The following is a 27041-nucleotide window of genomic DNA, read 5'->3' as shown; positions in this document are numbered from 1 at the left end:
AAAGGTCAGAAGCTCTTAAGCTCATCACCAAACCCTTGAACTATCTGATGTTTGTTTCCTGGACTGTGCAGCCATATGATCTTCATCTGACTTGTGGGGTTCAGTGCTGTAACTTTGCAATGCAATTAACAGTGAAGCCAATGGCGGTGTAAGGACCTGGCAACACTGGAATGGCTTTGAAATACCAGACATGACTGTAGTTATAGCAGTAAATTGTATTCATTTAGGAAATCTCCTATGGTCTTGCCTTTCCAGTTGCTTGTGTGAATCATTTCCTCTCACACAGGTTTCATTTACCAGCTTGAGGAAGAAAAAGGGAGTGGAGAGGCAAAGCAATGGGTGGCAGTGAACTTGTGCTCCCCTTGGATAAATTAACAAATGTGTCTCTTTCAATAATCCTTATTTGTTCATTTTTCTCAAAGCTGAGCTTGTTAGTGTGCTAAAATCCTAGTTGAAACATGTCAAGTTAGAAACTTCTCAGCTTTGCTTGGGGGGAGTGGCTCTGTGGCACTTGGATCATAGAATATTTACTCACATCTTTGTTTTATTGGGCTACATCTTGGTAAAGGAGGAAAATGAAGAACGAGGTAATGATGAGAGATTGAAAGCATAGAGTGTATTAGATCTTCTGGATTAGAGTAATGGACCAGCTATTCATGCTCTGTCCTGCATTAGATCTTTAGCATGTCTGGAAACATTCTTGTTTGGTAAAGCATAGACTACCTCTCTGTTGGGTCATACTAAAATTCATCCAACCTCATTTCTGCAATAAGCTCAAAGCTCTCAACTCACTTCTAATTAGGGAGATGTAGACTGTGCTTAAATTTACTTTCAGTGAGGCATAATGTTTATTTTGAGGCTTTGAGCATAAAACTAGTCTGTGCCAGCTGAGGTATCACAAAGACTTGCTTAAGGATCATAGCTGCAAAAGTTAAAAAAGCATAATGCTACTAATTGTGTTACTGTCCTGCAATTTCCCAACTTTTTATGTAGCTGAATAACACTAAAGCTCCAGCTTAGTGTATTTATGCACAATGGGGCACTGATCTGAATTGTAGCCCTTAATACTATTACAGAAAGGAGCAAAGGTAGGAACCCTGATGTTGTTCCTTATTGCTATTGTTCCTTATCTCCTTTTTAGGAAGAAACAATTATTTGTTGACTTGCAATTTATTGCATGGAATAACATGGTTTAGATGTTTTGGCTGTTTTTGACAAGTTTAATGTTTTCCTCCTCTTGGGAGATGAGCAGATGTCTGACTGAAGAGCGTGCTTAGGTTAAAGTGTTGCCTGCAATGTTTATGCCTTGGCTATTTCAGAATAGTTGGATCTTTTTGAGAGGACCAATCTTATTGAAAGCTGAGAAAGTATCTATGAAGTTCTCTTATGTAGGACTCTTCTCTTTACTTCTCTGTGGTCTGCTGTGTGTCTCCCCTGTCCCATGAGAGCTGAGTAAGGCTGTCGTGATCCAGGCACCTTCCTTTGTCCTGAGCAAACAAACCACATGTCAAAACTTTAAAGCTAATGTGAGGTACCACTTCAGAGAAATGCATCTATTTGTGTCCAATCTTGACATCAGGTTATGTTGTCAGATGACTTTTTAATCAGTTCCAACTTTTTCTGCCCCTAGGAACTGGGTGGAAGTGATATTCTTTGCAGTATTTGCACTAGATACAGGCATGTGTTTGCTCAGAACATCTCAGAAATGCCGGTGCAATGAAATCATGAGGCAGGGGAATATCTCTATGGACATGGTCATGTAACCAAGTTGAACTGAATCTGTAGTGTTAAGAGCAAGTCTAGTCCTGTTTCTTCTGGGTGTGTGGTACTCCTCCACCCCCTTTGTGTGTGTGTGTGTGTGTGTATATTCTAAGGGGAGTGGGTTTTGACTTTGCAGATGGACAAGACTCTTGGTTCCTGCTTTCCACTTTTCATGTGATGGGAAGAAAGTGCCTCATAAAGGCAGTGCAGGAAGAGGTGTTTTATGAAAGATACCTGTTTCATGTGAAGACAGTTTTGGGGAAGAACCCTGCAGAAATGTGGAAGGAGATGCAGCAAATGCAATTGCAGGACCTAAGCACTAAGTTTACTGGGCTTCTCTTTTGTGTGAGAAACTGGAATGGGAATGTTAGAACTGTTTAAGACTAAGAAAAGGCAGCAGCATAGGTGCTAAATAAGCCAAATACTCCTTTTGCCCTTGTGAGATGGTGTTGCTCAGTTAAGGCACTGCATGAAAACTCCCCTTCTGTCCTTGGCTTGTTTTTGTTCTTGCCTGGGGTCAATCAACATCTGCTTTTTCCCCACAGGACTTTGCTTATTTAGCCATTCATAAGTGTGGTGCTGGGAGCTCTCAGCTTGGTTTGAAATGCTCCTTCTCATGGTGAAAAGGCTTGGGGCAGATGGGCTGCTGCGGTGCTTGGATGACATAACGTCTCTGTGCTGAGGCTCCCATTGGCCTGGTGCTGCAGTGCTTGCTGGGGTGTGGTAGCCCTGAACGGAAGGGCAGACATTTCTTTTTTGCTGTGTGCTGCTTAGCCCTTATTAAACTCAGATGTTTCTAACCCCTTCCTCCAGGCTCTCATTATTGCTATAAACACAGCAGAGCACAGGGAGCTTTTTCAGATCCTCATTTGAGGCAGCAATGGGTGACAGCTCTACCAACAGCCCTCCACTGTGCCTGTGTGTGAAGCAGGGGTTGACATGAATTTAACACTCCAACCCAAGGGAGATTCTGCTTGTGTTTTCCCTAAAGAAAAAAGTCTTTCTTGCTCTTTTTTTCCCCCTCCTTCATCTGATGCCACTTCTCTTCATCCTGCCTCAGGTTGCTCAGCTTCCTGGCTTTCTTCTTGCCTGATTCCCTCTTCTGCTTCCCCAGAACTGCTTGTTTCTGCCACCCTGCTCAGTGTGGTCTGTCTGGCTGCTTGTCTCATCGTTGTATCTTGTGCAAGCACTGAGTTGTTTGTATTTTGAGGTGGCAGTGAAAGTGATACCAGGTAAAGCAAGGTTTCTGATGCTGCACTAGGATGGCTAAAAAAGACTCTCCTAGAAGAAAATGCCTTGATTTGTCTGTCAGCAGCTCCATATCTCAGCTGTACGTGCTGGAGATCTACCGTGTCTCTCTGACTAAGGTATTTTTCAGCTTTTTCTGATGAGAGAAAGAGGAGAGACTGCCCTGGTAACAGAATCTGAGCTAATTCCTGCCTATAAACCACAGTTCACACAGTGTGAGCTACCTTACCACCTGCAGGGGAACTTATGAATCCTTGGTATCTCTAAATATAAGCCATTACCTTTGAGGTGTAGCCAGGCTTTTCATAACCTTCTTACACACAGTTCTCCAAGGACTATATCCTTTGCAAATCTGCTGGAGAGTCTACAAATATCTGCCAGTTATTATAATTCTTTTTTTTTTTTTTGAGCTGAGAAACTCTAGGCCCAGTGGGGTATTGGAGATGCTTTGTGCATGGCATCTGACTTGGTAAAAGCTGTGTTGTGGCAAGATCTCAGAAGATCTCTCTAGGATTCTCTGTATGACTTGTGTCATTTTGTACATCTGACTCCAGGCCCGTGTACCTTGTTGTAAACTGAGCTAAACATTGAGCTAAACATCCTGGTTCTGAATTGGCAGGAGCCAAGTCACATGTTAGGAAGGTTATTGCCATTTTGATGCTGTATCTAGTCACTATATTTCCCAGCTATCTAGGCTATCCTAAGACATTTGAAGATACATTACCCTATTGCAAGGTTCTTGAAATCTGATCCCTTGAGCCTAGGGCTTGGTTTAAATTTCCCTTCAAGAGTTTTTGGCACATGGGAGGTCCAAAGAGCTTTTCTCATTTGGTACTCTGCATCCCCAAGCAAACACTAATTTAATTAATGGTCATTGCAGCTTTGAGGTGAACTTTTTATGCTGCTTTTAATGAACTTAAAGCTAAAATGGCAGCAATCCTGAGAACTGAGCTGTCAGCTTGTGTCTGTCACTGGCACTAGCAGTACAGGACAGAGAAAATCTGATATGCTTAAGCTTCAGTATTTCAACATGGTAAACCCCACTAACCTAAACAGTGAGGGGGGAGCTGCATTCTTTGCTATGTCTAATCTCTGTATTTTGTTAAACATGCATTCCTGCCAGAACTTTATTGGACAGAACAATAGTGACCAGCTGGGCAAGTGACCCTGGCTTTTCTGGTCGGCAGAGGAATTCGGCATCTGAGGAGTTCAGATTCTCATGTGCAGCTTAAAGTGATCTGGATTTAGTTGCTTTTAATTATCAGCTGGCTGATTCATATGACTTTGTTTTCCACCCTTTTTCCCAAGAAAAAAACAGTCTCTTAAATGCTCAGTGAATATTCTGTAGAGCAGCACAGAGTCTGAGAACTGAGACTTGCAAATCCTGACTCTCTCTTTTCTTTCCCCTAAATAAAATGCGAACAGTACAACTTCCCTTCATGTAAGGGAATGCTCTGGGGAGTGTTTCCTGAGGGTGTGGTTAGATCTGAGAGACAAAGCCGCAAAATCCTAAGTATTGTATATGAATATATGCACAAGTTTATAATAAATCTGTGAATGATAATACTTGGCACTTGTATAAACTTCCAGCCTTACAGAATAGAAGTCATTGTACTCCCTGTTTACTGCACCTCTCTGAGCCTGGATGATTGAAATTAGTCTTTGGAAGCTAGTCTTTGCCTAATCTTTGCAGAGAGGGTTTAGTTTGGAGGATAAGCTGAGAGGTGGGAGAGGGAGGTGCTGAGCAGGGCAGGCTGCATTGCACAGCAGTGGAGGGCTGGGTGATGACACAGACTGTGGTGCTTTCCTTTCCCTAACTGCAGTGAAAGTTTGTGGGAGGCTGAATGTATAACATACCTCCAAAAGCAGCACTGACCGATGGGATTAGTGTGGAAATGCCTGCAACAGCTGGTGCTGCCACACAGTACCAGCCTTTGAGCAAAGGCAGATGTGTTGTGCTGTGATGCTGCAAACTTTCTCTGTTCCTGTGCAGCATCTGAAGTATGGCACAGCGTAAAAAAGCACATTGACTCCGTAGGATGTTACAGCACTTGGCTTCACGCTGCTGTAAATCAGCGTAACCTGCAGCATAATATATAGTCTCCCTGCAGTGTATTTCAGGATACAGCACTGAGCCAAATGGTTTAAACTATCATGCAGTAAAATGCTGTCTCTTGGGCCACTGTTACTGGAAGTCACTAATGTGTATCACAAATGATACAAAAATTCTGGATTACAAAGTTGTCAGAATTCTTAGGCTGTAGGCCTGTGGATAAGCTTTGAATGAGTGTGCCTTGCTAGCAGAAATAATAGGATCCTGTTTTGACAAGCACCAGAAAAATACTCGAGTCCTGACAATGTAATTAAAAGTCTACTAAAACTTTTTCAAGACTTCTGCAACAAAACCCACTGGAAATTTATTGCAAGGACCGTAGCAACGTATTCATTTGCTTGGTTAATATCTTTTGAAACAATCAAGCTCTCTAATTATGTCTGTCAGGCCCTGCCAAGTGGTTACTGGCTTCTGAAGTAGAAGGTTTCAAAGCAGCTCCTACAAATGACTTGAATTCTGTTGAAAGTAAACTTTCATCTCCCAGGTAGTTTTTGGAGGAGTTCCTTTGTAAGCTTTGGGAAGGTGTGAGTGAAACTGTGTCTGTCTGCACTGGGGGATGTGGAAATGACAGGAATCATCACAACTTGGCTCCTGAGCTGAATGCAACTAGGAACCAGATAGGTTGTATCAGACACTTCAGCTGGTGTCTTGATTGAGCCTGGGAGTCACTTGTGTCTCAGATGTTGCCAGTAAGTATTGAGTAAGTGAAGAGGCTGTTGTCATGGACCTATTGGCAGCAGAGGGAAACAGTTCAGTAGTTATTGTTCTGCCACTCCCTGCTCTATGATCTGAGGTTCAAGCTTTTTGATTTGTGTATGTGAGAGTGTTTTCAACTAAAACTCAAACCAGGTTTTTGTGCTGCAAGAGGTAAGTGAGATGAGTCTCAGAGCCATTTGACATTCAGTGCTGATGTTTTGAGTGACTTGGCTAGTGTATGACATCTCTACATGCTTTCTTATAAATGCCTCAAGTGAGTGCTGTTGTGATGGCAGCTGCTGACTTTGCTTATGGGGTGGCTGGATTTGGCATTGTCACAGAGTCTTAAGGGTTGGAAGGGACCTGGAAAGATCATCCAGTGCAACCCCCCTGCCAGAGCAAGACCACCTAGAATAGGTCACACAGGAACTAATCCAGGTGGGTTTGGAACATCTCCAGAGGAGGATACTCCACAACCCATCTGAGCAGCATCCTTTATTGAAACACCACATGTAAAAGTTTCTCCAAGCTGCACTGAAAGGTATAAAGGAAAACTCTCACGTATGTGTGTAGGAGGGGAGAAAAAGCAGAAGCAAGTTTTAGCTGTGCTGTGTGAAGGCTGTTTGCATATGTACTCAGAGTAATAGTAACCAGTAGACTGTTACTGAGCCACCCTGTGTCATTCACTGGTTTGCTGGTTTGCCTGCAGTAAGTGAAGCAACAGTATTCTGTTCCTCCCAAACTACAAAATGGTTACAGAAATAGAGAATAACTGTCACTCATCAACAAAATTCAGGCCATAACTACTTGTTTTAATCAAACTTTTGTCTTCTATGCCCTTTTTTTGTATCACTTTTAATCCTCTGTATCTTCTGTTTTTGAGTAAATCTATGGGAATAGGAGAGGAGGGGGAAAAAAGGTCATCTGTCTTTAATGGTGTTGCCTTGAATTTGCCATAAGCTTTTACAAGTAGGATGTATCTCAAATGGGATGTAGGTATATCTAGCATCAGCCATTGTTTCTTTGCACACCTAGACTGAAACTCTTCACACCCATAAGTCTAGACATTCCCATTCCCAGCAAAGCAGCAAGGGACGCTTTTGGAGCCTTAGCTTTAGGAAGTTGGATCATGTCTATGCATCACTTTGCACCCTTGCTACATTTGTGGTTAAAACACTGTTCTAGAATTTTCCACTTTGCTTTGGTGGAGACAGATAGGTTGCCCTGGCCTTTTGCATTGGCAAGTAATTTTAAACTTCATCAGCAACCAAAAAACCCCACAAACCCCACGTAATGGAGCTGGCCATACTTCTAATCCCCCACAGAACAGGGCAGGGATTTTTTTTCTAGCCAAATGTCTGTATCTCTCCTTCAGACCTCCTGCTGTCCCTTCTCTCTTGCTCAGTGCCGGTTTCTCCTCATCCACAGTTTCCCACGTGTGTACTCGGGAATGTTTCAAGGCAGTGTTATCATTCCTAAGGAATCTACTGTGCGTGCACAGGCTATGGAGGGTTTTTTTCAGTTGTTATTACTTGGCCAAATCAAACCCCTTTTCCACCTGGATACTGAAATGTAGATCTCCTCCCTCAAGACCATCTCCCTTCCAAATAGAGGCTTCCAAAGCACCGAGGCACTAAAGCGGTTTCTTAGATTGCTCAAGAATTTTTTAATAATAGAGAAAGGTGTTAGTGTTTCTGTTCACAAGAGAAAGACTTTCTTTTTGTAAGGTTTTTTCTTTCTCTAATGAATCAACTGGATTGCAACAAGGTTTAAAAGGTGAATACAAATGATTGTTCTTGGCTAGAAGGAGGTATAGAGACTGCTTCCAAAACCAGTGAAAGCTAAGAAAGATGTGTTAAAAGCAGAAGAACCTTTTACATTGAAAATAGGTAGTTAGACCACTTTGTTTCCAAATGCCTTTGATATCCATCTATAGATACTATACAAAGTACACTATAGACAGATATTGAAGTACAGTGGGTTCTGCATGATTGAAATGGATACCATCTGCTTAAGAGTGTGTTTAAAACTTGATGAGGCAATACAGTGTTCACTAGCAGGGGTTTGGGACTACTGTGTGCAGAAGAGCTGACCTACAGCAAATGCTATGTAGTTACTTTTTATGACATTGGACTGATGCAGAGTGTAAGAGTGGGAGTCAGGAGGAAGGTGAAGAGGAGGTCGCTGGTGTAGCAGATGATTGTGTGGCTGTAACTGTTATATCTGTATGGAGCTTTGAATGAGGCTTCCACTTGGTATAACTGTTACATCTCTGTGGAGCTTTGAATGAGGCTTCCACTTAGTGCAGAGGGAGCACTTTGAAAAGGCTGGTGACTTGGAAGTGTTTCAGGGCTATTCATTGCCCCATTGAGATGGGCACTGAGAATGACTGGCTTGAGAGCAAAGCAGGGAAGGGAAAAGATATGATCACCTAAGCACCCAAGGATGTGAACTTATGTGTGTGTAAAGGGTATAGCTAGTTTACTACACCAAAGGTGGTTTTTGAGAGTTTTAGACTGTGCAAGTAGGAATTCATTAACCTTAGAGCCATTGAGACATCCTACCACCTTAGCTTGCTGTATCTGATCTCTCTCCCAACATGCACTTGAATAAAAACTGACTATTGTAAAGGGCAAACTCAGCTCTCTGATCACACAACAGATCTCAGTTTTGATGTTCCTACTTCCCTACACATGAAACTCCCATGGGTGTGACTGGAACAATAGGATTATTTTCCAAATGGTTTTTTTATTGTAGTAACGCCCAGGACAGCCTTGGGCCATGGCAGGCATGGAATAAAAAGTTTTCAATTTAAATAGCAAATTAATACACAGGCTTTGGGTTTTGTTTTTCACACTGATTAACACTTTGAATACCAGGCAGAGAGATTTTCAAGGCTTTGGGTTTTTTCTTGAACTGGGGCCTTGTTTGGCTCATGTTGGAGCTCTCTGAGCTGGGTAAGGGAAAGACAGCCTGCTTTATCTACTTCATGCAATACAACCTGGTATTCAGAATGACTTGGTGTATCAGTAGACTTATTGGAGAAAAGTGCTTTGTTCTTGGAGTACAGGTGTGGGTCCAGCTGACCCTAAAAAATCTTCCTGGAGCACCAGCAGTAGTCTTGTCTCATACAAATAGTGGCTGATGGGTACCCAAACTTCAGATGCCTCATAGAATCATAGAATGGTAGGGTTGGAAGGGACCTCCAAAAATCATCTAGTCCAACCCCCCTGCAGAAGCAGCTCTCACCTAGATCAGGTCACACAGGAACATGTCCATGCAGGCCTTGAAGACCTCCAAGGAAGGAGATTCCACAGCCCCTCTGGGCAGCCTGTGCCAGGGCTCCCTCACTCAAACACTGAAAGAGTTTTTTCTTATGTTTAAGTGGAACTTTTTGTGTTCTAGCTTCATCCCATCACCCCTTGTCCTGCCTCATGCAAGTGCTAAGCTGACAAATCAAAAGGGAAAAGAGGAATTGTTGATCTCAAAGCAAATTAAGCAGATGGTTTTGTCTAGACTGGCTTATAGTTTTTAATCTCCTCCTTCAGCACTGGAAACATTAGAAAGCTGTAGGGTTTCCTTGCATTTGAGGAAAGGCTGTTTCTTTAGCAATTTCAATGGGGTTGTTGTCTGGCTCTCTGTACAGCAGTCACCTGGAACAGAAGGAAAGTGGAATAATGCTGACCCTGCACACTCGCTGCAACGTCACTGTAGACAGAGATCCCCATGACTCATGGAATCTAGTTCCCAACAGTGATGGGCAACCACATCATGGATAGGCTATCATAGAAAGGTCTGATAACACAGTCTCTTGTATACCCAGGGCCAAAAACTCCTTTACAAGTTGCTGAACAAGTTGAAGATCTGGATTGAACAAAATGGTTGTAATGTGACACAGAAAAGAGGAGGGAGGGTAGGTAGGAGAAATGTTGCTAAAAGAGTTTTGGAGTCTGTTTACCTGGCACAGCTGTCTGTATGGGTATCTCCAGTTGCACCCTAACACTTGTGAATCTGAAGCTGATGCTCTGATTTGTTTTCCAATGCCTTTTTTGGCCTACAAGACACCGAATGTTGAAATAGCTTTGTGGGAGGGGGGCTGGGGGAAATGTATCCTCTTAAAGGGAAAAACCAATGTTTTATCTGTGGCATCTCCTTCAATATATTTCTTTCTTTGTAGTTACTGAGAGGGTGTACCCATCTCCAGTGCCAGTGGTATCTCCACAGTTCAGCTCCAGGAAAAACCTGAAATGTGCAGCTATATGAGTAGATTAACAAGCAATTAATAGGAAGCAATGACTTGATCATACCATCCCAATTTTTTCTTTGATAACTCAATGCTCTCCTTCTGACATTGCCTTTTGTTCTTGTTGTAATTTGTGGTCGTTGGTGTCAGTATAATGCTAATGAGAAACACTACTTCATTTAGGCAGAGTCCCTGTGTTCCTGACATGCATGTGGCTTTCATTGTTGCTGGTAAGTGCTGTGAGTTTGGCAACAGAGGGATGAATGTGAAACACAAAGATGCAATGTTGTCTATACAAAGCTCCATAAGCAAAAAAATAAATGTAGGAGCAGATGCTGTTCAGTCTTTGTCCATTTTGCAGGACTCCAATTGTGCAAAATGTTGTTTTGTTATGATGTAATGTAGCAAGAGGAGTTAGACAGCTATGGGTGCTGACTATGGATGGTGGAGGAGGCTCAGTAGCCACAACAGAAGTGCAAGTAAAGCATAAGATGCTGTTACAGTGTTGCTGAATCTTTGTTAGTTTTCTTTGAGTTTTTCTCTCTGCAAAGGTTTAGAGCACAAGCAGGCATGTGTCAGTGTCCTGTTTTTCCACTTACAGTCTCCCTTCCTGCTAATTCAAAGTTAGAGTTCAGTTCTGAATGAATTTATGTTTGTATAAATTTAGAGGTACTGAAATAGAAATTAGTCTTGTACTTGAATGAAGATCAGGGCCACTGCCCTCTACTTCAACAGTCCTAGATCACATCTTCAGGGGAGGACACGCAGACAAGTGCCAAACGTTGTCTTTGAAAACAGGGGTATATTTCAGATGGATAGTCAATGTTTCAAATCCCAGCTCTGCAATTTTAATCAAGGCCTTAAGAAGATCTTTTGTCCTTGCTCCCACCCCTCCCTTCTAGGCCAGGCTTTCTAGGAATGAACAAACCAGTACTACAGATGTATGGGCAGTGAGAAGGTAAGAGACCTATCTACAGCCAGGTTATCCAGCTGTGCAAAAATGCTTAGACTCAGGTTCTTCTTTTGAAAGGCTCTAATTTAAGGAGCTTTTATGTTGTGAAAATGACATACTTGGTTGTAATTGTGCATGATTTCCACGCTGCATGGATATTGAATGCCAAATTCCATCAAGTCAGTCTAATTTAACAAAGACAGATTCCATAGATATTTTTATGTTTCCTCTTTCCCTCCCTCTGTGAACACTGGAAACTACTGTCTTCTCATTGATTGCAATAAGCTTGGGGGAGGGAGCAGCAAAACAGTTCAGTGCCTAGAAGAATGCCTGTAGAAGCAAAGCACTTCAAAGGAGCGAACGCTCTTTTATTTCTGAGCACTCAATCATGGACTAACTTCTTTCATTTTCATGATGAAGGTAATTATGGTTCAGCTTGACCATATTTATCATTTGATTCGGTTGGAACATGGCACTGAGAGGAGTGGGGTAGTGAGTGTCAGTTGGACTTTATGTTAGAGAAATATACCTTGTGCCTTCTCACCTCTTTCCCCTTAAACACATTTAAACAGAAACACGGGCACAAAGAAACATATATTGGACATGATTAATTCTGATACCTGCCTGCCTTCTCAACCTTTTTAAAGTCCTCATCTGCCTCTGTCGTATTAGTGCTGATTTACAGGGTGGATCTATTGTTCAAATGAATCAAGTGTGTGTAATAGATGAGTGCTATCATCTTCACAGCCCCTCCTTCATTAGTTACAGCAGTTGGAAGGTGCTTTGTGAATGAGTTGGGGAATTGGAAGAGATGAGGAATGGTATCATGGTTGAAGAAGCTGAATGTTGCTCTGGGGAGCTGGATTCCCTCTTTGTTGCACCCGTGGCTCCATGCTATTTGGCTATTCTGCTTCTAGGCTTTTAACAATTCCAGTAGGGAAAGGTTTTTCCCTTAACTCCTGTAACTTCAATGGCTGCAGAAGGATAAGGCAAAATTTTGCACAGTTTCCTATTAATTGAAGCAAGTTCAGCCCTCAAGGTAATGCTGTTTGGAAGGTCAGCCATGCACACAACAAAGCAAGGAAAGCACAATTAAATGCACTTGGCTGCAGAGCTTGCTGAAAGTTAAAGCTATTGTGCAGACTGAACTGCATTTCATAGAGGTAAAGATTCCTCTAGGACTAAACTCCCTCCAGCAGTCTCTGATAATCCACTTTGTGTGGGAAAACTTAAGACTGTTACTGGCAACTGAGTATTTGAAGTGCACTAAGCACAGAACATATTGCCCCCAGGGGAAGGGTTATGCTATTGGGAGGTACCTAGATAAATTGTCCCATCTTACTCTGCTAGCCAGAGCTTGTTTTTATGGCCACTTTTTTCAAGCTTTTATTGGGGAGGTGGGGGTGTGTGTAGAAAGATTGGAGTTTCTTCCAGTCTTTGTCTGATCAACATTGTGGAGACCTGGAACTTGTCTTATTCCTCTTCGTGCCTCTGGCTCTCTGCTGCTTCAACTAGCTGCTGCTGCTGTCTGGCTTCAGAAACACTAGCAGTCTTCCAGTTTTATTCTTTTCCCAGAGTGAATGGGCTGTTACAAGGATTTTTCTCCCTTTTTCATAGGAGTCAGGGTAGCCTCTATTAGTGACTATGAAGTACTCAGTGGGAGTAAGGCATGCGGAAAACATCAATATTGACAACAAGATTACTGTGGCTTGTCGTGTCTTCTGACTTGCAGCCCTCTTCAAACTTTGTAATGGAAGAGCAGATTCTGCTTTGAACTGAACTGAACCTTGCCATCATAAATTTGAGTACAGCCACCCCCTGGACCCTGCTAGGTGGTCTTTCATGAAGTCCTTAGAAATTCTCTGTTAGTCTACAGTTGAATCACTCCATCAACTATTCTTAACATTCTGATATTGTGGAGACTGGTGCTCACAACAGAGCTTTGCAGCTGGACAAGAGCTGAATGACAGCCTTGGACCCTAACACCTGGTTATCTTGGGAGAATATAAATATGGTCAAGAGCTGGTCAAACTTAAGCCCAGCTTGGTTTTTATCTGAGCTTTCTGGTAACATGGGATGGGATTGTTTCCTTTTTAGCCAGACCACAGCAGTACAAGACTAATCTGGTCACAGACAACTGAATTAGCTGGCAAACTTGATCCTGATGAGAGTCAAAGCACATCCAAGAAGGTTTGTATTTGTAAATAAGAAGAGAGTAATGTAGTTAAGGTTCAGGAAGAGATACCCTAGAGAGCCTGGCAGCCTTTGAAGCTGGAGTTCTTGGCATGTAGAGGGCAACTTCTGCTCCTGGCCTCAGCAGAGTGTATAAATAACTAACCTCTCCTAACGATGAGCTCCAACACACAACACATGGATTGCTATTCTGGCAAAGCAAGTGGGATGCTGTATTATTTACACAGAAAAAAGGGCACCATTTGCTTTCATTGAGTCAAAATGTCAACTTTTTCCCAGTGAAAGTCAAGGACCTTCTGATATTATTGAAATTCCTCTCTCGAATTGCAGGGAAATTGATAGCTCCAGTGCAAAATGTTATGAGGAAACTTGGGAAAATCTATCTAACTATCAAAACACTCCTACTGTTTTCTGTGCCCTAAATGTTGATCTCTGCTAAGTATAACACACAGTGTGTTATCCTTATGGAAACAAAATGATAATTCGGTGCAGTTGTTTACACAGCACAAAGCTTTAGGGCAAATGATGAGCATCAGAAACACTGACCTTATTGAGAGACTTCTGTAATATTTATTGGAAGTGAGGAGAGTCAATTCATGCCCAAACACATGCAACAGGTGCTGATGAAACAATCCTTCATATAAAATCTCTGGATTTGGATTTTTTTCCCCCTCCATCCCAGAAAGACTTTGCTTGTTTCTGTCTTGGCCAGTTTTGGTGATTTGAGTTTTTGGGTTGTACTGTGTGGCATATGCTTTCATTGGAAGTGCTAATACCACATTAAATCTCTGTTTCCATTTTACTTATGTCTGCAACAACATAAATAACTTTGCCCAGAGTCTGACTTGTGGAATTATTTCCAATGAAGTGTACTCTAAGGCCATGGATATCAGCAGTTGTAGCCTCTGTCCTTCACTCCAGTGAACACATCAGCCAGAAGGTTCTGTGTGTGGTAGGTGTTGCCTGCTGTAGCCTGTCCTTAACAGGGCATGGCAGCAAATCAGTTCCTGTGTGTGTAGATGAACTGTCATCCCACTGAAAGAAGTGATTAGGCAAGACTATAGCCTTTTGTTTTCAAGTTACACACTCCTGATTAAACAAGCTGCTTGATGAGTCCTGACTGGCTCTGCCCAGTGGTTTCAGACATTTAATTTGTGATCACTTGTCAAGTGAAATGAAACCTACTAGCAACCACTTGGCTTTTCTCTTGCAAACTCCCTAGAAGATCCTCCAGGGACCTTCAAGAGTCTGAGAAGCTTGGATAAGAGCCAACAGTTTGGACTAAGAAAGAAGTAAACATTGCTTTTGGAATGGCTCTAATTTTGTTGTGATGTGAGTCTTTCTAAGCGTTCACAGTGGGAGAATAGGTAAGGGATCCCTTACATACTCCTTGAGTGCTGGGCTTAGGAAACAGTACTGTGCAAATCCAAATGGTGAGAAGGCAGAAGAGGAAGCTTGCTGCCAGTGTCTTCTCACCCATGAAGTGATTACTCTAAGCTAATTTGGTCATACTAGCCAGGATTTAAGCTTTGATATGCAAGTATATGGCTCTTCTGGAACTTACAGTATTATAGCTTGAGTATTTGTTACCAGTTTTGCTTCTCCACACTCAGCAGTCCTTTATCTCTCTCACTGTACACACATCCAGAGTTTTCAGGGAGTGAACTGTGCTCCCAAGTAAGGTTTCAGATGTGGGGTGCAGCAGGTTCAGAAAGCTGGTGGAGTGCAGAATAGGGCTTCCTCCCTGGCATCTGCTTACAGATCTCAAGCTCCCTAAATGCATCTGCTCTTTGAGGTCCTCTCATCTGGAACCTACACAGTAAGTATGACTGGTTATCTGCTGGCATCAACACTTGTATTCCTTCTGGAACAACATGTCACCTGTGATTAAGATGTGAGATGTTGGTCTGTCACCTTGAACTGAAACCAACTGAATCAATAGCTTGCAGCCCATGGTCTGCAGATGCTCAGTTGTCCATGAAGGTGTTAGAGAAGGGTGTCTCTTTGGAAACAGCTGGGAAAAATGGACCACGTGAGACTTGCTTCTCTAAGCAAAGCAATGGAAGACCATTTCCATGAGACACTGTGGGGCATCATGCTAAATATGCCAGCAAAGAGCATGAATGAGATCCGACAGACCCGGCCCTAAAGGAGCTGCTATTTGGATCATTTTGTTTGCTTGCTTGGAGTATTCTTTTTGAATTAGCAGCTGTATATTCTCTGCCATCCTGGATGCATGCCAGTAAAAGTCCTAAACCTTTCTTGCTAGCATCTGTATATAATATAAAGGGTCATTTATAATCTCTGTAAGCCCTGATGGGGCCTTTCGACACATTGTCTGAAGCCTGAAGCCTGCTTGCATTCTGGAGGCTGTTCTTGCTGACTTCTGGCTTGCAAAGAAAAAAATCTTGGTGTGGTTTTGTCTATGTCTCCTTTCTGTTGTAGTCACTGTGGTATTATATATACTGTGAGTTCCAAGCTGTGTATCCCAATGCATTATATGATCAGCTATGTTCCTATCTTTCCATCTCACCTGCTTCTATGCCACAGTGAAAACCAAACACCTGAAAGTTGCATTTGTAGGAAAACTATGCTGTTTATGTCAAGCTGAGAGTGGGATGTTTTGCAAGTGGGAACATAGCTTTAGCTCCTGAATACCTTTGCAACCAAACTCTTCCTTCTGTTGGTAGAGAAGTTAGAGAAATCTATGTTTGTGTCAGATTATCTGAGTATTTTTGGGTTGCCCTTGTGGCCCACACTATGTTAGAGAAGACTCAGAGTACCGAGGTGACAAATGTCATGGTACTTTATCACTGTCACTACACTCTTAGGTGAAAGGTTGTCCCTAGATTTCAGCAAAGGATCTGTTATTTTGCCATGGACTATTGATCCTGTTCCACCTGACAAACCCGGGCCAATGTCACTCCAGTCTTCAAAGAGGTCAGGAAGGAGGAGCCAGGAAACTACAGGCCAGTCAGCCTCACCTCCATCCCTGGAAAGGTGATACCCAAGGGTTTACCCAACACAGTGGCATAGTTGTCTTAGAAGCCCACTAAAATCAGTATTAGAGCGAAATAATCGGTGTGGGATAATCCAGCTCCACATCATGGAAGCAGTACTTGTTCCCAGATGGCTGTAGTGGGAGAAGGCCAGAGGGGCACATGTACAAGCCATGTAACAGTTAAAGCAAAGCATGTGTAAATATTGGATATATTTGGATTTCATTGAAAAGCAAGAAAAGTGGTCTTGACATGAGGAGAGGCACTTGAGTCCTTCATAATTACACTCTGTTTAAAAGTATTCCATAACTTTAGTCTGAATGTGTTAGTATTCCTGCTCTGTTACATGTTGCCAGTGTGCATGCTACTGCTCTCCTGTGGTGGGACCAGTTCCTCATTGTGTGTTAGTGAGAAGTTTTGGGGTTCATATTTTTAGGACATGTACTTCTGCCATTATTTTGTCAGGTTCTGTAGATGTGCAGGTTTTCTTTTGCCTGATGTGAAGTGCTTTTACCCTGAGGCTTGTGCAGAAGTGCTGTCTTTCTGATGGCTGTAAGCACTATGCTAAAAACATGCTGAAGGTAAATCACACAGAGCTGTGATTTCCCCAGCCCCTCTCACACTCACTCTTTCCTCTGGCTGCTTTTCCTTCCATGCTCAGCTGGCTGTTCCCATGGCATGAAGAGATCTTATCCAGCAACACCCATCTGAACAAACCCCATGACTAAGGCTTGGAAGGATGAAATGTCTGATTGCACCACATGTGCATGCAAAAGGAAAAAGAAAAGTTGAATTATCACATTTCCACTCTTTATCTCCCATCTCTGCTGCTTCTGGTTTTGCTCCTTAAACTTGGAGCAGAAGTTGTGTTCAGCCTGCTAAAAGATCTGCTGTCATCATGTGATCTGAAGCTTCAATCATTGTATCTTTTTTTCCCCATTTTGCCCTTTGGTTGGATGATGTAGATGTTAGTAGAGATATTTGGGTGCTGGAGTGTCTGATCCCCGTATGTGTACCACCATCCTCAGTAAATCTGAATGCAGCAGGAGCTACATTCATGCATGGACCTCCCTGCCAGCCTGGGGTTGTTACTGAAGTCTGGAACAGGGAAGCACTCACCAAATCAGGTTTTGTAGTTCAGAAAGATGCCATCAGTTTATTGCAGCGCTGGGTGCACAGGGCAGTGCTCCACCTAACGTACACACTGACAAATGAAAGAGCACTCCTTAAGTACCTTACAGAGAAATGAAGCAATTGGCTTGTTCTGGGCACTGTGAACTCACTGAAACTGTGTTTGAAGTTGGTTGTCTGCTCGGTTCTACAATTTATAGCCAAAACACAGAATCATAGAATGGTAGGGTTGGAAGGGACCTTTAGAGATCATCTAGTCCAATTCCTCTGCAGAAGCAGGTCAACCTAGAACATAACTGTCCTGCTACCATAAGCCTTCCTCCCTCAGCCTTTTCTCTTGCTGATTTGGAAGTCTTGCAGGTGACTGCACAACAGATAAGCAGCACTGTCACCTTCAAATGCTTTTAACTCCTTGCTTGCAATTGTCTCATCTTTCATCACTCAAATCAAAGTCCAAATCATGCTTGTATGAAATAGAGATTTGAGGTCTATAAATGAGGAGAGGTAGAACTCTCAGGGAATTTGAGGAGGGGTCTGCAAGTGTGAAATCTCTGAAGTCTGGTTTCAAGGTCATCTGAGATATGGCTGTAAGTCCATACTTCCTGTTGAGGAATTGCAACTGAGTTTACTATGGGCAGGAGCAGTGTCTGTAGGGAAAGCTATGTGATTCTACCTTGATGCTGCTGGTGGGTTCGATGGCACAGAGTAGAAAGTCACCCTCCTGGCAGCTCATGCCCATGGCTTGGTGAGCAGCCTCCTGGCCCCAGCCTGCCTGCTGTGCTCTGTGGCACTCGGCTGGGCTGCTGGCATCTGAACCTCCTATTCATGGCAATGAGAGTGATGCAGAGAGCAGGGAGCCTCCTGCAGAGATAGGAGGAGAATCCAAAAAGGAAACAAAATGCAACAAATGAACAACTGCTGGAAGTGGCAAATAGAAAGATTAAACTGCCACGGGGCTGGTGGGTTGGGGAAGGAAGGAGGGGATGCACAGGTGTCTCTTTCCACTGTGCAAGCAGTTTGGTTTTTGGCATGCAAGACTGAGGAGCCACTGTGATACTTGGAGCAGAAGGGACTGACTCTACTGAAGGCTCTTGCTTTAAGATGGATGAGAAACCAAGTCTCTTCTGCATGTGCAGGGAATGCTTGCATAAGCACTTTGTGTTTTGGAGCACAGGCTGGTGTTTCCACTTCCCATTAGTGATCATAGCTCTGATCCCAAATCAGTGGGAAAATGGCTCTCAAACCTATTAGCTGCATTGAGGTACAAAAGCAAAAATGTAGAGAGTATTTGGCAAATATGAATGATGCTTGCAAGGGGAAAACAAAAGTATCCCCTTTTCCCTCCTCAAGCATGACATTGGAACCCAAAGATGTTTTTCAGAGGAGATGGAAAAGGGCCTATAGGTCCCAATTCCCAGGGCTGACACTGCAGTTTTTGCCTTCTCATATACCTTACAATGAGGAGGTCTCTCTGGTGTACTTATGAGACAGCACAAGACAATAGTTTCTCCCTCCCTCCCCTGCATTTTCTCTTGCCTATTTTTAGTCTGTAACCTCACCAGGACAAGCATTGTGACTTGAGGTTTGCTGACAATGAGCTTCATCACACCAAAAAGCAGAATTTTCCAACTCAGATGTTGTTCAGAATGGTAGGAGGCTGGGGAGTGATACCATAAATGAGCAGGCTGAAATTAAGGCCAGTACAATGGGAACTGGCTACCATGAGGCTTGGAACCACTTGTAATTCATTTTTTTCCTAAAGTCCTATTGTTTATGATAACTAACAGAACTAAATTATGTACTATGAAACTCTGGCCTCTGAGGACCAAACAAGAGGCATTACTGGTTCTCTTGTGATTCAGGTTGGCAGAAGCAGGGAATCTTTCTGCAACTTTTGGGAGCAGAGGGTGGGGTAAGAAATAAAGACTGCAAGTTAGGCTAGCTATGGCTGGCAGAATAAACAAGTTTGTTTTTACTGCAGTCTGGTATGTTTGGGTTCAACTTGCTGTCTTCCTGGGACTAACAGTGTCCTTTCTCTCTGCAGGCATTGGTGTCACTACACAGTTACACGGACAGTCTCTTGCCAAGTGCAGAATGGGTCAGAAACGGTGATCCAGCGAGTTTATCAGAGCTGCCGGTGGCCGGGACCTTGTGCCAACTTAGTGAGGTAAAAATCTTCATGTCTCATGTTGCCCAAATTTTCCTGCATTCCTCATTAAGCTGGTTAGCTTTTAGGTACTGCACAGAGGGTTGAGATCAATGGCTCAAATGTGATGATGGTGGTGTAACTAAAGAATAACTGGTGCTAGCTACAGAGTAATTGCACATGAAGGTAAGTGTAGTATTAGGGGTAAGCTATGCTGAAACAGTTTAACTCAGGTTGGAATGCCAGTTTGTACTTCACACAGGAGGCTGCTGCTAGTCATGCATGAAGCTAAATAAAGTCCAACAGAGTGCAGTGTGAGTGAACAGGGTTAGCAGGGATGCTGCACCATTGTCACTGTGTGGCTTGTTGATGTGGAGTCCTCATACTCAGGTCTTTGAGTGAAATATTGATCACATACACTGGAAAGCATTGATCAAATTCCTTGCAGCTGGTGATGGACAAAGGTAATGTGCCCTGTACCTTTTGGAGTAGAATTTCCTTGCAGCACTTAGTCCTGCATCTCAATGTCCTTTAGAGACATGCATGAAAGCACAATGCACTCCAGAGAAACAAAGCTTAGAGAGAGTGACTTGTCAAAAACTTGTCCTGAGCCTTGCTTTGCCTTTTAGTCATTTACAGTCTTTTGGAGCCACTTAAGGAAAAAAAACCAAACATGTGTGAAACTGCTATCCCCATCTACCACCTTTCAATATGCAAAGTGTCTTTGTATTGTTGAGCTTTGCCTTCTCTGAAAGCCATTCTCAGAGCAGAAGAATGTTACCCACCCATCTGGGAATGGGTGCAAAAAAGCCATTGTGCTCTAAATTTACACCTAGCTTCTCTAACAATTTCCCATGTAGTCAAGCCCATAATTTAGCTCACAAAGCTCAGTCATTTTATTTTTATTGTTACCAGTTCACCCACAGGGCACTGATTGAGGTCCTCCTGTAGCTGATAACCTAGACAGAATGTGGGTGAATTGCTCACTTAAACACCCAGAGATCCACCTTCCCAGTCTGTTCTTGTGACTCTTCATCTGGAATTCACATTTTCCATGTGGCAGTTACCACAGTTGGTTCTCCAGTTTCTATTTGGCCAGTGGTCAGTCTAACTTTTTTTCACTTGTAATATATCTGCTTTGGTGTCTCTTTGGTCTTGTTTTATGCAAGGCTGTGGTTGAAACACTTAATATTTTACGCTGTCATGGCCAAACTTCTGTTGAAGCTGTTTAATTTCCCAGACTTTTTACACACATAATTGTCATTAGAAACTTGTGAGCTTTCACCTTGTCTCCTAAACTTGCCAAAAATCTTGCTTATTTTTCCTTGTTAACATAACTGTAGTTTCATAAGTACCAAACAATTGATCATGTTACTAGTAAAAATCCTTTTTGTGGGCTCCTGCAGTTACTCATATACATTGATTCTTACATTGTTAACCCAGAGACTTTAGGAGCACTTTGTGCTGTTGTGACATTGTTATTCATGGAACATTTTCAGGTTTGAATATACTTGTCTGACAAGTCCAATTGTTTGGAGACAATGCAGAATGGCAGCAGACTTCTCAGTTTTTCTTTCTATGTGAAAATATCATGGAAAGAAGCTGGGATTATTGATATTTAAGATCTCAGCTGATAAAAACTCAGCTGACTGGAACTGTGTTTCTGGAAGACAATCACCATGAAGAAGTGTACCAGAAGAGATGGGAGGACACTAATGCAAGTGGGAGGAAGCACAAGTGAAATAAATTACATCCTTCCAAGGAAATGACTATACTGTCTATCCTCTAATCATGCATCATATGATAGGCTTGCTAGTAGACAAAGACCCTGAACTTCTCTTTCCCAGGGACCTCCATAAAGCTGCTGACAAATGCTGGAGGCCACACAGTTATCAACAAAGGTAAAGCAGGAGCAGCATGTGCTGGTTGCTGCTAATTTCCTGGACTGCCCTTGTTTGAAGGGAGAGCCCCAAGAACAAGAAGCAGTGAAGTCAAAACCCCTGAGGTCCTAAGAGTTGAGTGTGTTGATGGATAAGATATCCCCTTCTCAGACATCTTTTGTAAGTGGTTACTTATTTCCAGGAGTGCTTCTGACTTTTGGTAACACAATTTCAGGAGTGCATCTGACTTCTGATAACAGAATTGAACAAGGGCTGCTGAAATGATGGATCTTGTGACGTGTAACTACTGTGGGCAACATTTGGTGACTCTGAGTCACGTGTGGTTGATGTCTTATTTCTTGTGCATAGGTTTTAAGCCTATCAATGTTACATTGCCAGCACCTAGGGATGTATGAGTGAATAACTGACTTTCTTCTTTCTCACAGTCAGGCCAAGGTTTTAATTGTTTTTAAATGACATTTTCTCCCTCTTTCACTTAAATATATACCGTTTCTTGAAGAAACACCAACCTCTCTTCTAACGTGGGTAAATGCTGCTTTCAGATAAATCCCAAAGCTAGCAATAAGAGACAGTTCCCAAACTCACAAAGCAGTTGAATCCCTCTTCTCTTTGGCACCTCACTTGCTAGTGCAGTTCCTTGCAAGTTGTTCTTGTTTTCCTTATTTTTCTGCTAAGAAAATGGCTTTTGAGGGGTTTGCAAGCTTATACCAACCACCATACTGCACCACTTCATTCAATGGGTCTCTCAAAATTCCCTACAGAAGATGAACAGAACAGGAAACTCAACTTAGGTGCCCTATTTCCCCTCCAACCCTTCCCCTAATTAATAGGCTTTCTCCTATTCTCCTCTAGTGAGATTTCTAGTCCCTGAACTTCAAGGGGAGGCCCAGCCAGAATCATATGATGTTATGCTTGACTCTAAGCAATGCAGAATGCCAGTAAGCCATTGGCATTATTTTAATAGAATCATAGAATGAATCATGGAATGGTGGGGGATTGGAAGGGACCTTTAGACATCATCCAGTCCAACCCCCTGCCAAAGCAGGTCCCACCTAGATCAGGTCTCACAGGAACATATCCAGGCAGGTTTTGAAGACTTCCAGAGGAGGAGCCTCCACACCCTCCCTGGGCAGCCTGTTCAGTTTTGACTTTATAGTATTTCTCCCAGCTGTGATTTGAAACAAACTGTTTTCATCTCCTTGTTTACAGGGAGTCAGCCATATCTGGGAGAGCTTTCATTCTGCCAGCACCCGTTATCAGGCTACTCACTAGCAAAAGGGACGCCAGCCAAAAACAAAGGCATCTCTCAACCCTGTGGTGACAGGAGAGGGGCTCTCTGTTACAGAGCCTCTGTTTGCAAGCAGACATCAGTGTGGCCAGACAAGGATTTAATCCATTTCCCGTCTCCCATTCATTCGTGTTATGTTTCTTTCTCTTGTTGCACAAGCTGCAGCTCGGGGTCAAGCCTTTGACAGAGGAATATCAGTGAGATCCCCAGCCTCACAGCTTCAGTGTGTGATGTCTCTGCTGTCTGTTCACTTGCTCTTGGGAAGCTGGCAGCTGTGCTTCTTTTGCAGGAGTGTCGTCATCTTGGCTGGGATGGGATGAGCTGCTCAGTTCTTGCCCTCCACCCCAGGCTCTTTATTTAGCTTGGGTGCTGAGTTGCTTTGGAGCAGTCTTGGCTGGAGACTTCCTCAGCAGTTCTATTCTTGAACTCTCTCCATTTGTGCAGTGAAGGCTTCAGCTTCTGAGCGCCATAGAATATGCCTTTGCTTTGTCACGCTACGAAGTGAACAGGCCACTTGCCAACAGCCTGGCTGAAGCTCCTGGTGTACTTATAAGAATTGCATGCCATTTATCTGTCTGAAGCAAGGGACAAAGTCTCTAGCTTGGTGTTTCAATGGCAATCTAATCTCTGTCTCTCAACTTCCATTAAACTCAGGCATCTGAATTGTACCCCTTCTCCTGAGCAATCAGTTTGGTGCAGCAGCTGCAAGTTAACACACGAGTCTATCATGCTTAGGACACTTCTCCTCACAGAGAAGGGTGGTCTCATAGGCCAGGCAAGGATTTGAGACCTTGCATTCATCTGCTGGAGCTTTTGTGACTTCCTATGCCTTTGGTCAAGTGATGCCACCTGACCTATAAGATGAAAAAAGTACTTTTGTCTCAGTGTGTTTAATGACTTTGAGCATAGGACAATTTCTTGATATATTGACCAAAATCAGCCTTATTTCAATTATCTGTTTATGACTGATTGGTCAGTAAAACAATATCTCAGGAGGTAAATGAATGAGGTGAAGAGCTTGGCAGATCATGCATGGTTGCAGCCTTCAGGAGACATATTTTGCTTCAAACAGTTATTGCTGTGTAAATCCTTATCTCCTGTCTGGAATGAGATTGTGGCAGCATACTCTGACTCTTCTATTGTGAAATAAGGATGACAGAAATGAATGTACCCAGCAAGGTTGTGTGAGCTTTTATGCTGCTATTTTTTGCTGTAGTCAGTGGTCTCATAGCTGCCTCACTCTAGCCTTTGGGCATCCTGTCTCTGCAGCACTTCAGAGAATCTGAAGATTCCCCTGGAAACCCATAGCTGGCTTGAACAGGGATGAGCATACCTGGTCTCCATACTTTAGGGAGAGCCATTGAAAGCCCAAACATGGTTAGTCATCTGTCAGCTTCAGATGTTACTCAAAGGTGAGGGAGATGGAAGGGGACAACATTCTTGCAGCATGGCAAATGTGGACTGTAACGCCCATTCCAACTGCCAGTCATTGCATGTGTGTTTCTCTCAGTGTTCTAGCTGGTTTGGCTTATCAAATACTGTGTGCTTCTGATGGTGTTTTTAGTGTAAGCAGGCTACACAGCTTGCATGGACCATTCTTGCTGTTTGGTGTTTTTGAATGTTGGGGGTTTTTTGTTGCTGTTGTTTTCATTTAAACTGAACACATTTCTGCTCCCAGAGGGATTTGACAAGCTAGTTTGCAGAATAACAAAGCAGGAATTCTGTGGGCTCATCCATTTTGGTCATCTCTGCTTTTTGAAGACTCAGTTGCTACTGAGTCATTAGGAGAAGTGAGGGATCTGTCACCCAAGAGACTGGCCTGTAGCTGATGTTTCTCCTCAGTTTCAGAAGTTGGAATGCCACAGGGAAATCCTTCTCTCTTTCCAGTCGATTAAATAATAAATCCCAGAGCTTATTCCAGTGCATTAGGATTGCTATTTGAAGTTCTGTTACACACAACCTCTTTTATGTGTTTAATTCCCTCATTTCCCAGAGTCTTACACTTGGAAAAAGCTGCCTGCTCCCCCCTGCAGACACAGGGTATAAAGGAAGGATAATGGTGCTCCTGAGAGCAGGATAAATAGAGGCTCTGGGTACATAAGGGATTAGAGCTGTAGCACAAAGGTGTGCTCTCACATTGAGGACCAATGTGGATGGCTGTGTGCTGCTGGCTGGGCCATTTGCTTTATGGTTGTACACAAGTGTCCCCAGGCTGCTAACTGAAGGCCTTTTGATCTTGTCCAGACATGCTGCCTGGGCACTCTTCTTCCTTGCTGGTAGGGAAGTGCAGTGCTGCTCTGACATAGCACTGAAATCTAATTGTTAGTAAAGATAGGAACTGATGATTACTCTGGTGACATAGAGACATCTGTGTCTGCATGCTTTGTCTTTTTTCTTGGGCCTGTATAGCTTGGGGTGGGAGGTGTTAAAGTTTCTGTTTTCTAGGTTTTAGACTCTTAATAAGTTATTTAAATGAGACATGGTTAAACAGAATCCTCTTCCTCCCCTTTGGCAACACAAGAGACACATACAATGGCCTCCAACACTCCTGCAGCTGCAGAGGGTTTTTTTTGTCCAATGTCTATAGAAACAACTTTGAATCTCCTCTGGTTGTGTTCTTCCCTGGGGAGCTACTGGCTTTGTGCTGGGGAAATTGGAAGAGCTGGGGCTGCAGGAAAAAGATGAGCACAGCTCTGATTCAGAGAGTATTGATCTCTGGCATGCTTGTGATGGCTGAGGTACTCCTTGTCCCTGCATCAGCTGTGGCACTGGCTTGAGGTGAAGTTATCTTGTCTGTATTCCATTGAAAAGCTTCCTGGTGTGATCAGTGTCTGGTAGGCTTTGAGAGGATCGTTACAATGGTTTGTCTGGAGCAGGAATGGTGGTGCTGAGAAACAAATATGCTCTTGATAGCTCCTCTGAGAAACAGACTCTCTGGGTACACCTGTAAGACACTCTTTTTTATGTTAACACTTGCCCAGTTCTCTCTAACCTCCCATCTGTCCAAGGCAGCCAAGTACTTCAACATCAGGCTGCTTAACCTGACTTATTTGAATTTGATTTCAGAACACCCTGATCTTCTGTGGGGAATGTTACCTTTTTGGCATGTCTGTAAATCAGGGCATGGGTACAAAAAATTAGAGGAGCTACCATGAGCTTTGTTCTGATCATCTTCTAATGCAGAGGTAACACATCTTACAGAAAAGATGGATTGTCTGTCTTCAGAAGACACTAGTTATGTGTCCAGGGTTGGACACACTGGATTGATACATAACTATGTTTCCATAAGAAGAGTAGACAAAAGAAAGCTTAGATTCCTTGGTTTCCAGGTTCTTTGTCAGTAAAAAAGGCAAATTCATTCCTCTTGTTAGCCTGAAGCCCATGAGTAAGTGTTGTCATAACTTTCAACCTGCACCTTGAATAAAAGTGAATAGAAGCCTCTGAAGGTCACTGAGGTCGCCTCATGCACGAACTGCAATGGCTGAATGAACCACTCTAACAACACTATCTCTTGTGATGTGGAAATGAGTTTTGTGCCTACCCTCTCTCCTGTGGTCTGGGTGTACAAACAGCATTGTTTGTAAGTGTCAAAGGGCAGGGGAATTCCATAAAGGGGGAAGGTATTTCCTGTGTGTGACAGGCTGCTCTGCTTGGGTCATGGCAGGGACCACGCCTTTCTCTTTGACCTCATTCTTCAGGCTCTGATCCAAGAATGTGACACACTTTCCCTTTCTGTTGTCACGTCTGGCTGTTGTGTTCAGTGGTGCTTCCTTGACAGCAAGGGGACTCTATCCTTGTGTGCTGAAGCGTGAGACTTGTTGGCTGCCATTCCTCAATGTGTCTTGACCTCTAGTATTTCTAGCTTCTTACCCCAAATCAGTTAGTCATCTTGTGCTCCCTCCCTTAATTAGCCCTTCCTAGGCAGTCACTTAGAGAGATACAAGCAAGAGATTCTCAGTTTCTCAAACGATTCTTGCATGTGGATGAGCTCTTGTGTCTGACACTGTCAGGCAGTCTCCAGGGGCAGGCGGGTGTTGGATCTCATCAAATCACAGCAGTGGCTGCTAATTGAGTTTTCTGAGCCCTTGCCTCAGTGTTGCTCTGCTCCCAGGAGCCTTGCTGTGAGCCTCAGGAAACATGTTGGTAAATGACGCCTATCTCTTGCAGCAGAGTGGCAGGTCCTGGTGGTTTGCTTCTCTGTGAAGGGCTTGCAGGCCTTCTGCTGAAGGGGCCAGTGTATGCTGAGCACATCTTTTGGCTGTCTGGGAAGCAGAGAGGTGAAGGTTGTGGCTCATCATAACCTCTCCTCTTACTGTGGTTTTGCAGATTTCTATGCCAATGTTTGTGGCTGGGCTGACATCCAAAGGAAA

General features: G+C 43.2%; 1 protein-coding gene across 6 annotated transcripts in view; it reads left to right on the top strand.

Moving 5' to 3' along the window:
* Nucleotides 1-27041, top strand: part of COL26A1 (collagen type XXVI alpha 1 chain) — a 176289-nt gene that overhangs the window by 7278 nt on the left and 141970 nt on the right. For all 6 annotated transcript variants that reach the window (XM_062012562.1, XM_062012561.1, XM_062012558.1 and 3 more), the window contains exon 2: nucleotides 19381-19503. Coding sequence is in view for 5 of the 6 variants with exons in the window: in XM_062012561.1 (XP_061868545.1) it covers nucleotides 19381-19503 (123 nt within the window). In the remaining variant the exon portion in view is untranslated. The remainder of the gene's footprint in view (nucleotides 1-19380; nucleotides 19504-27041) is intronic.

The sequence above is a fragment of the Colius striatus genome, chromosome 20, assembly GCF_028858725.1.
Source record: "Colius striatus isolate bColStr4 chromosome 20, bColStr4.1.hap1, whole genome shotgun sequence".
Classification (NCBI taxonomy): Eukaryota; Metazoa; Chordata; class Aves; order Coliiformes; family Coliidae; genus Colius; species Colius striatus.
This window is presented reverse-complemented; position numbering and strand designations above follow the sequence as displayed.